General features: G+C 46.6%; 2 protein-coding genes across 2 annotated transcripts in view; both read right to left on the reverse strand.

The window, feature by feature from the left end:
• Window positions 1-7,057: 7,057 nt before the first annotated feature.
• RBX1 (ring-box 1, E3 ubiquitin protein ligase) overlaps window positions 7,058-9,775 on the reverse strand; it is a 22,964-nt gene continuing 20,246 nt past the window's right edge. The window contains exon 5 of the mRNA XM_011978794.1: window positions 7,058-7,246. Within this exon, the coding sequence (XP_011834184.1) occupies window positions 7,234-7,246 (13 nt within the window). The 3' untranslated portion in view covers window positions 7,058-7,233. The remainder of the gene's footprint in view (window positions 7,247-9,775) is intronic.
• XPNPEP3 (X-prolyl aminopeptidase 3, mitochondrial) overlaps window positions 7,139-9,775 on the reverse strand; it is a 126,070-nt gene continuing 123,433 nt past the window's right edge. The window contains exon 11 of the mRNA XM_011978791.1: window positions 7,139-7,246. The gene's annotated coding sequence lies outside the window, so the exon portion shown is untranslated. The remainder of the gene's footprint in view (window positions 7,247-9,775) is intronic.

Consider the following 9,775-nt stretch of genomic DNA (forward strand, 5'->3'; position numbering starts at 1 on the left):
AGGTCAGGAGATCGAGACCACCCTGGCTAACACAGTGAAACCTTGTCTCTACTAAAAATACAAAAAAATTAGCCGGGTGTGGCGGCGTGCGCTTGTTGTCCCAGCTGCTGGGGAGACTGAGGCAGGAGAATGGCGTCAACCCAGGAGGCGGAGCTTGCAGTGAGCTGAGATTGTGCCACTGCACTCCAGCCTGGGTGACAAAGCAAGACTCTATCTCAAAATAAATAAATAAATAAAATAAAATAAGGCCGGGCATGATGGCTCACGCCTGTAACCCCAGCACTTTGGGAGGCTGAGATGGGCAGATCACCTGAGGTCAGGAGTTCAAAACCAGCCTGACCAGCATGATGAAACTCTGTCTCTACTAAAAGTACAAATATTAGCTGGGCGTCATGGCTCATACCTGCAATGCCAGCTACTAGGGAGACTGAGGCAGGAGAATTGCTTGAACCTGGGAGGCGGAGGTCGCAGTGAGCCGAGATCACTGCACTCCAGCCTGGGCAACAGAGCGGGACTCTGTCTCAAATAAGTAAATATATATATTGCATAAAAAATAAAAATCTTGTCTACTCCGAATCATGAATGATGATACTGCGGGGTGGGCAGCCCCCTGCAAAGGGTAGGGTGAGGTAAAACCATCATCACCAAAGACCAAGAGAGGGTAAGCAAATCCTCTGTGTGGGTAAGGGGACAGGGCTTGGTATCAACCGTGGGCCAAGGATGAGGACGCCAGCCTTGGAGTCAGGCAGACCCTGATTCAAATTCTGCCCCTGCCATTTCCTATGGCGGGAACTTATACGAGTCACTTAGCTCTCTGGGTATCAGTTTCCTGATGTGCAGCATCGGGGAAATAACAGAACTAATTTCACAGGCTCTATTTTTGTTGTTTTTTGTTTTTTGAGATGGAGTCTTGCTCTGTTGCCCAGGCCAGAGTGCAATGGTGCCATCTCGGCTCACTGCAACCTCCACCTCCTGGGTTCAAGCAATTCTGCTGCCTCAGCCTCCTGAGTAGCTGGGACTACAGACATGCACCACCACGCCTGGCTAATTTTTGTATTTTTAGTAGAGACGGGGTTTCACCATGTTGGCCAGGCTGGTCTCAAATTCCTGACCTCCAGTGATCCATCCCCCTCAGCCTCCCAAAGTGCTAGGATTACAGGTGTGAACCACGGCGCCCAGCCCACAGGCTCTATTTTTGTGATGAATAAGTGGATGGTGCAGTTTCCCCTTGTGCCTGGCACATCATTGAAAGTCAATGAATAGGCCAGGCACGGTGGCACACACCTGTAATCCTGGCACTTTGGGAGGCCGAGGCAAGTGGTTCACCTGAGGTCAGGAGTTAGAGACCAGCCTGACCAACATAACAAAACGCTGTCTCTACTAAAAATACAAAAATCAGCCAGGCATGGTTGCACACGCCTGTAATCCCAGCTGCTAGGGAGCTGAGGCAGGAGAATCGCTTGAACCTGGGAGGCGGAGGTTGCAGTGAGCCGAGATCGTGCCACTGTACTTCAGCCTCCTGGGCGACAGAGCCAGACTCTGCCTCAACAACAACAACAACAACAACAACAACAACAGAAACTTCTTACCCAGCCCAACATGTCTCCAGGTGAACTGGCCCCAGCCTTCCTCTGTAAAAATGACGCTCCCTCCTGTGTTCACAGAGCTCCAATCACACTGGAGCAAGTCATCATCTGCCCCGGGGACTTGATCTTGAACTCCCCACCTATCTCCGATGACTGGCTTCATCAAGTCTCAGAACTTGCGTATCATGTGCCCAGAGGACTTCCCTGCCACTCTGTTAGAAATGGCCAACGAGTTTTACTCTGACACCTCAACCCGCTTCACTGTCTACATGACACTTAGCACTATCTAAAACACTAGTCACATATGTGATTACTTCTTTACAGCCTGTCTACCCTCCTGGTTCTGAGGCTCTAGCAGAGCGAAAGCCTTGTCTGTCCCGTTCACCTGTGAATCTCCAGCACTCAACACGGTGCCCTAATGAATACCGGCTGAATAAATGAACGAAGGAATGAACGAATGAGTGGCCCTGACTTTGACTTCATTCGTGTCTGCCAAGCCAATTATCTGGTCAGGATCTGGCGGTCCACTAGGAGACAGTATTAAAATGATGGTATAGACGGAAGTATTTGTCCTGACCCCTGCAACAGTTATGGTTCACTTTGAAATAATTTTTGTGTTTTTTTTTTTGTATATATGAGTCTAGGAGCTTGATAATTATTGGCATTGTTATTATTATCATGCTCTATTATTCATTGACTTTTTTTTTCTTAATTTTTTTTTTTTTTGAGACAGAGTCTCACTCTGTCGCCCAGGCTGGAGTGCAGTGGTGCAATCTTGGCTCACTGCAACCTCCACTTCCTGGGCTCAAACGATTCTCGTGCCTCAGCCTCCCGAGTAGCTGGTACTAGAGGTGCTCGCCACCACGCCCGGCTAATTTTTTTTTTCTTTTTTTTTGTATTTTTAGTAGAGACAGGGTTTCACCATGTTGGCCAGGCTGGTCTCGAGCCCCTGACTTCAAGTGATCCGCCCGTCTTGGCCTCCCAAAGTGCTGGGATTACAGGCATGAGCGACCATGCCTTGCCTTTGTTTTTCTTTTTCTTTTTCCGAGACAGAGTCTTGCTCTGTCGCCCAGGCTGGAGTGCAGTGGTGTGATCTTGGCTCACTGCAACCTACAGGTGAGCGCCACCATATCTGGCTAATTTTTTTTTTTTTTTTTTTTTTTGAGATGGAGTCTCATTCTGTCACCCAAGCTGGAGTGCAGTGGCACGATCTCGGTTCACTGCAAGCTCCGCCTCCTGGGTTCACACCATTCTCCTTCCTCAGCCTCCCGTGTAGCTGGGACAGGTGCCCACCACCACGCCCGGCTAATTTTTTGTATTTTTAGTAGAGACAGGGTTTCACTGTGTTAGCCAGGATGGTCTCAATCTCCTGACCTCGTGATCCACCTGCCTCGGCCTCCCAAAGTGCTGGGATTACAGGCGTGAGCCACCACGCCCAGCCTGTACAGCTAATTTTTATATTTTTTACTAGAGACAAGGTTTCACCATATTTGCCAGGCTGGTCTTAAACTCCTGGACTCAAGCGATCCTCTCACCTTGGCCTCCCAAAGTGATGGGATTACAGGCGTGAGCCGCCGTGCCCAGCCAATTCATTTTTTAAAGAAAGAACTTGGAGTTGGTCCCTTGCCTGTGGCAGAAGCTGTGGGAAAGACGGCAGAGTCTTTGGCATCCAGTTTTCCTGTCATGTCTGAAGCTGGTCTCTGTGAGAGAAACAGTGAGGGCCGGGTACGGTGGCTCACACCTGTAATCCCAGCACTTTCTGAGGCTGAGGTGGGCGGACCGCCTGAGGTCAGGAGTTCGAGACCAGCCTGGCTAACATGGTGAAACCCTGTCTCTACTAAAAATACAAAACTTAGCAGGGCATGGTGGCACATGCCTATAATCCCAGCTACTCAGGAGGCTGAGGCAGGAGCATCACTTGAACCTGGGAGGCAGAGGTTGCAGTGAGCCAAGATCACGCCACTGGATCCCAGCCTGGGTGACAGAGCAAAACTCTGTCTCCAAAAATAAAAATAAAAAAATGAAAAAGAGAAGCAGTGAGAATCCCAGCAGCATGGATTCCCTGGTTCTCTTCAGTCTTAGATCCAGCTGCGTCTCCAGCCCTTTCTGCTGTTGCACTGCAGACCTCTACAGCCCTCCAAGAAATTTCCCTTTTGCCCAAGCAGAAGCTGGATTTCTGTACTTTACGCAAAGAATTCTGATCAAAACCCAAGCAGAATTCTGCAAATATGTAATGTGTCATCTGTGCAAAAAGCAATGTGTTCTTCATTAATGAAAGTATTTATGCAGTCTGAATACTGCCTGGAAAGGGTTTAAAAGAAGGAATTTCTGCTGAGGATGGTAGTCCCAAAATGATACAAATAGAAACAGTAGCAGCTGCCTCCATTTGAGTGCTTGCTACATACTAGGTACTGTGGTAGTTTAGTGGGGAAGCCAGTTTTGTTCCAGGTTAGACTTTGAAGTTCTTTTAGTTCTTTTTTTGAGGTTTTTTTTTTTTTTTTTGAGACAGAGTCTCGCTCCGTCACCAGGCTGGAGTGCAGTGGCGCAATCTCGGCTCACTGCAATTTCCACCTCCCGGGTTCAAGCGATTCCCCTGCCTCAGCCTCCCAAGTAGCTGGGACTACCACCATGCCCGGCTAATTTTTTGTATTTTAGTAGAAAAAGTTTCCTCATGTTGGCCAGGATGGTCTTGATCTCCTGACCTCATGATCCACCCACTTCGGCTTCCCAAAGTGCTCCCGTGCCCGGCCGAAGTTCTTAATGACTAAGCTAAACAAAGCTTTTCAAACTTTTTAGTATCAGGACCCTTTTATGATGTTAAAAACTGAGGACTCCAAAGAGTTTTATGCGGGTTTTATCTACAAATATTTACAATAATGGAAACCAGAACTGAGAAACTAGCCTGGGGAACACAGTAAGACTCTGAGACAGGGTCTCCCTCTGTTACCCAGGCTGGAGTGTAGTGACAGGATCTTGGCTCACTGCAACCTCCACCTTCTGGGCTCAAGCAACCTTCCTGCCTCAGCCTCCCCAGCAGCTGGGACTACAGGTACATGCCCCCACGCACAGCTAGTTTTTATATTTTTTGGAGATAGGGTTTCACCATGTTGCCCAGGCTAGTCTTGAACCCTTGGATTCAAGCAATCCACCCATCTTGACCTCCCAAACTGTTGGGATTACAGGCGTGAGCTACCATGCCCGGCCAAGACTCTACACAAAATTTAAAAATTAGCTCAGTGTGGGGCCTGGTGGGGTGGCTCACACCTGTAATCCCGTCACTTTGGGAGGCCAAGGCAAGTGGATTGAGGTCAGGAGTTTGAGACCAGCCTGGCCAACATGGTGAAACCTCGTTGCTAATCAAAATACAAAAATTAGCCATGTATGGGGGCATGTGCCTGTAATCCCAGCTCCTCGGGACGCTGAGGCAGGAGAATCACTTGAACCTGAGAGAAGGAGGTTGCAGTGAGCCGAGATGGCGCCACCGCACTCCAGCCTGGGCGACAAGAGCGAGACTTTCAAAAAAAAAAAAAAATTAGCTGGGTATGGTGGTGCACACAAGTAGTCCCAGCTACTTAGGAGGCTGAGGCGGGAGGATCACTTGAACCCAGGAGGTTGGGGCTGCAGTGAGCTGTGATCTCGCCACTGTACTCCAGCCTTGGGGACAGAGCAAGACCATGTCTCAAATCCCGCCACCCCCCACAAAAGAAAAGCCCCAGAAATTTGAAAAATGACTGAAAAGAATAAAAACCCATCACTTATGAACATATTTTTAGTAAAATTATTTTTAAAAACAAAAAATGTGAGACTAGCAGTTTTTGTATTTTTGCTAATCTCTTTTACATCTGATTTAATAGAAGACAGTGGATTCTTAAGACGGTTTCTTCATTAGATATGCTGCTTTGGTTGCATATAAAGAAAAACTGCTTTCACATAGACTTGCAGTTGGAAGAACTTCATGAACCCCCTGAAAGGGTTTAAGCTACCCCCTTGTCAAGAATCCTCAGATGATACTTTGAGAACCACTGCAACAAACTATATTGCTTCTCAGTTAAAAAATCTGTATTATTAACCATTGAATTAGTATTAGAACTGACAATTCCTTCCATCTCCCAAGATTTTTTTTTTTTTTTTTTGAGACGGAGTTTCGCTTTTGCTGCCCAGCCTGGGGTGCAGTGGTGCGATCTCAGCTCACTGCAACCTCCACCTCCCAGGTTCAAGGGATTCTCCTGCCTCAGCCTCCTGAGTAGCCCAGATTACAGGTGCACACCACCGTGCCTGGCTAATTTTTGTATTTTTAGGAGAGATGGGGTTTCACCATGTTGGTCAGGCTGATCTCGAACTCCTGACCTCGTGATCTGCCCGCCTGATTGTAGGCATGAACCACCGCCCCGGCCAATATCAATTTTTTTTTTTTTTTTTTTTTTTTTGGAGATGGAGTCTCGCTCTGTCGCCCAGGCTGGAGTGCAGTGGCCAGATCTCAGCTCACTGCAAGCTCCGCCTCCCGGGTTTACGCCATTCTCCTGCCTCAGCCTCCCGAGTAGCTGGGACTACAGGCTTGAGCCACCGCGCCCGGCCCAATATCAATTTTTAACTTGAGTTCATAAATTGTCCTTTTGCCAGCCACAATTATATATATCTTTATTTTTCTAAGCCAAGAAAAGAAACAAACATGTCATACACCAGGGGTCCCTAACCCTTGGGCTGCAGAGTGGATACCAGTCCATGGCCTGCTAGGAACCCGGCTGTACAGCAGGAGGTGAACAGGTGCTGACCAAGCATTACCGCCTGAGCTCTGCCTGTCAGATCAGCGGCGGCATTAGATTCTCATAGGAGCTTCAACCCTATGGCGAACTGTGCATGTGAGGGATCCAGGTTGTGGAGTCCATCTAGTGCCTCATGATCTCAGGTGGAACAGTTCCATAACCATCCCCAGGCACACCCCCACCCCACCCCCAGCCGTGGAAAAACTGTCTTTCATGAAACCAATCCCTGGTGGCAAAAAGGTTGGGGACTGCTGTCATACACAACCAAAGGTCACATTTGTATATTGGTTTTACATTTTACAAAGCTTCTCTCTGTGACCACACGATACCACTTAGTCCTCAGAAGCCCACAGTACAGACAAAGTTCAGCGTAGAGAGGCAACTTTGCCAAGATTGCCATCAGTAACCAGGCTGTGGAACCAGGACTCAGAACTGGGTTTGATGACTGAATCCCACATTCTTCCCTCATTCAGCTGCCCGCTGCTGTCACACAGGAGGAGAAAGAAGGGCTGACTGCTGTTTTCGGGTGCCAGTGATCCATACTCTGCCTCTGTCGGATCCCTCATGACTAAGTGATGCGCTCAGAGGACAACCCTGCTCTGGCCCCGATGAACGAACATTTCACTTTCGAAAGCTGAGTTTTCAGCCTTGGAAGGGGAGACTCTTCATTTATGTTCACTTTGTTCACATACACAAGAGCGAGCATCCGTTCTAGAATCCAACTGGACTTTATTTGACACAGAATACAATATGGCTACAGAAACAGCAAACTGAAAAAACAAAGCAGAAAAAACACAGTTCCATCTAATCTGTAATTAGGTAACAGCAGGGAAAGTCATTAAATGAATAACAAAACAATTAAGCTTGATGGAAGAAGTCTTTTCCTAGTGCCCATACCTGAAAGACAAAGCAAATTACTCTGATTAATTCCGTGGTAATTTCCTGTGTGAGACATAAAACCTGCTTAAACACCAGCAACTTTAGTTAGAACCTAAGTGATCACAGTCTGCTCCAGGACTGAGTGAGACACTGACACTAGCTTAGCTGTCATTGTGATCCCCTTTCCCCTCCCCATCTTTCAGGACTCCTTGCCTACTATCCCCTCTTAGTGACAGGCTCTTCCTGTGACTCAACCATGCCCACCTGACAGGTGCGAGTAGCTGCCTGGTGGTATTAGGGAGGTGAGAGGGGAAAATCATTGGTGGGTTTTGAAAGGCAGCTCCGCCTGCTCACTCCAAGCAGGGGCTCAGTTTAAACTTTCGGGCTCCCCTGATCATGGCGGCCTATTTTCACCTGAACTCCGTTACGCAGGCATGTTCAGGGTAAAGCTAATAGTGAGAATAGCGATTGATCAGCTTTCAATTTCAAAATCTGTCATCAGCTCCAATTACAACTCTGATTACATTCAGTTCCATACAAAGAGAAAAGCAGCTAGGCATGGATTTCAGGGGTTTCTGTTTTCCCCAGAAACTGAAATTTGGCTCTAAAATTATAAAAAATAAACAAGGGGCCGGGTGCAGTGGCTCACCCTTGTAATCCCAGCACTTTGGGAGGCTGAGGTGGGCAGATCGTCTGAGGTCAAGAGTTCAAAACCGGCCTGGCCAACATGGTGAAACCCTGTCTCTATTAAAAAGTACAAAAATTAGCCAGGTGTGGTGGCAGGTGCCTGTAATCCCAGCTACTTGGGAGACTGAGGCAGGAAAACTGCTTCAACCTGGGAGTTGGAGGTTGCAGTGAACCGAGATCACACCACTGCACTATAGCCTGGGGGACAGAGTGAGACTCTGTCTCAAAAAATATATATATAAATAAAAATAAACAAGGCCAAGGAACTTCTTCCACATATGAACAGATTTCTTGAACACAAGATCCCTCATTATCTTTTGTCCTGGATCTTTTTAGGCAGTTAACCTGATTAAAATAATTTGTTGTATGGATAGAAACTAGGGCACTGGAACTCTTGATCACAGCTTCTCTTAAGAAATCTACTTGAATATTGTCTTAAAAAGAGCTGTTGTGCCAAATTCCACATAGGTTAGGTTCTAGCACGTGATATGGGCTGTAGAACAATCCTATCAGATTAAAGAATACTGAAGAATTTGTTTTCCCAATGCACTGATAACTACCACCTGGGAAAGTCACCCGTTAGAGTGGTTTGCAGTCAAAGCACCAGACAAGGAATTCTTCATACCCCCGCCAATTCTTAGATTTAGCCCTGGGCACATGTACGGGCAAAACGAGACCATTTTGGTCTAAAACGGAACCTTGAGCCTGCTGTAGGGCAGAGCCAATTACACAGGCCCCCTGAAAACTTAGAGAAGTCCTCTGCCTTGATATGTATTCCTGTTATGGTTTTCCGTACAACGCAAGCTCCAAGGGCTGGAAGGACCATCTCAAATGTTTTTATACTTTACACGGCACTTAGCATACCTTTTGCTGAAGGAAGCCCAACAGTACCACTCAGATACTGAGTATTTGGCAGGTTTCTTAAAAACTGAATATACACTGATAATACTTCCAAATGTTTTACCAAAATAAATTATTGAATTTAAAGGCAAAATCACTGCACTAATAATAGATTTCTAAGTATTTCACAAACAAAAGAATCCTAGTTTTTTGTTTTTTAAATCCAAGAATAGCCTAATAAAGACTTATATTTAAATTTAAAAACTCCTTTCCCAGAAAAAACTCAGTAAAGAAAATGACCAGTAATTCAAAAGAAAACAACATGCAGGAAGATAAACACAGTGGCTCACAGAAAAGCGTAAGAGATATAAAAACATGAACAACTGCCCAACCTCACTGAAAATTCAAAACTGAAAATCGAATACTGATCGTCACCTATCAGAGTGGCTAAGATGGAAAATTGTATAAGGAAGCCTTGGCAGGAAATGAAGAAAGGGGAGTTCTGCTTCACTGTTTGGAGGGAGTGTAAATTAGTGGATATCCTTAGGAATGGAAAAACTGACACTATTTCTCAAAAATAAAAATACATATATATATATATTTTTTTTCTGAGACGAAGTTTTGCTCTTTTGCCCAGGCTGAAGTGGTGTGATCTCAGCTCACTGCAACCTCCAGCCCTCCAGGTTCAAGCGATGATTCTCCTGCCTCAGCCTCCCAAGTAGATGGAATTACAGGTGCGCACCACCACGCTTGGCTAATTTTTGTATTTTTAGTAGAGACAGGGTTTCACCATGTTGGCCAGGCTGGTCTTGAACTCCTGACCTCAGGTGATCCACCCGCCTCAGTCTCCTAAAGTGCTAGGATTACAGGTGTGAGCAACTGCACCTGACCTTTTTTTTTTTTTTATTGGCTCTGTTACTTAGGCTGGAGTGCAGTGGCCTGATCTCAGCTCACTGCAAACTCCGCCTCCTGGGCTCAAGCCATCCTCCCACCTCAGCCTCTAGAGTAGCCGGGATTGCG

Source organism: Mandrillus leucophaeus, unplaced genomic scaffold, assembly GCF_000951045.1.
Source record: "Mandrillus leucophaeus isolate KB7577 unplaced genomic scaffold, Mleu.le_1.0 Scaffold2, whole genome shotgun sequence".
Taxonomy (NCBI): domain Eukaryota; kingdom Metazoa; phylum Chordata; class Mammalia; order Primates; family Cercopithecidae; genus Mandrillus; species Mandrillus leucophaeus.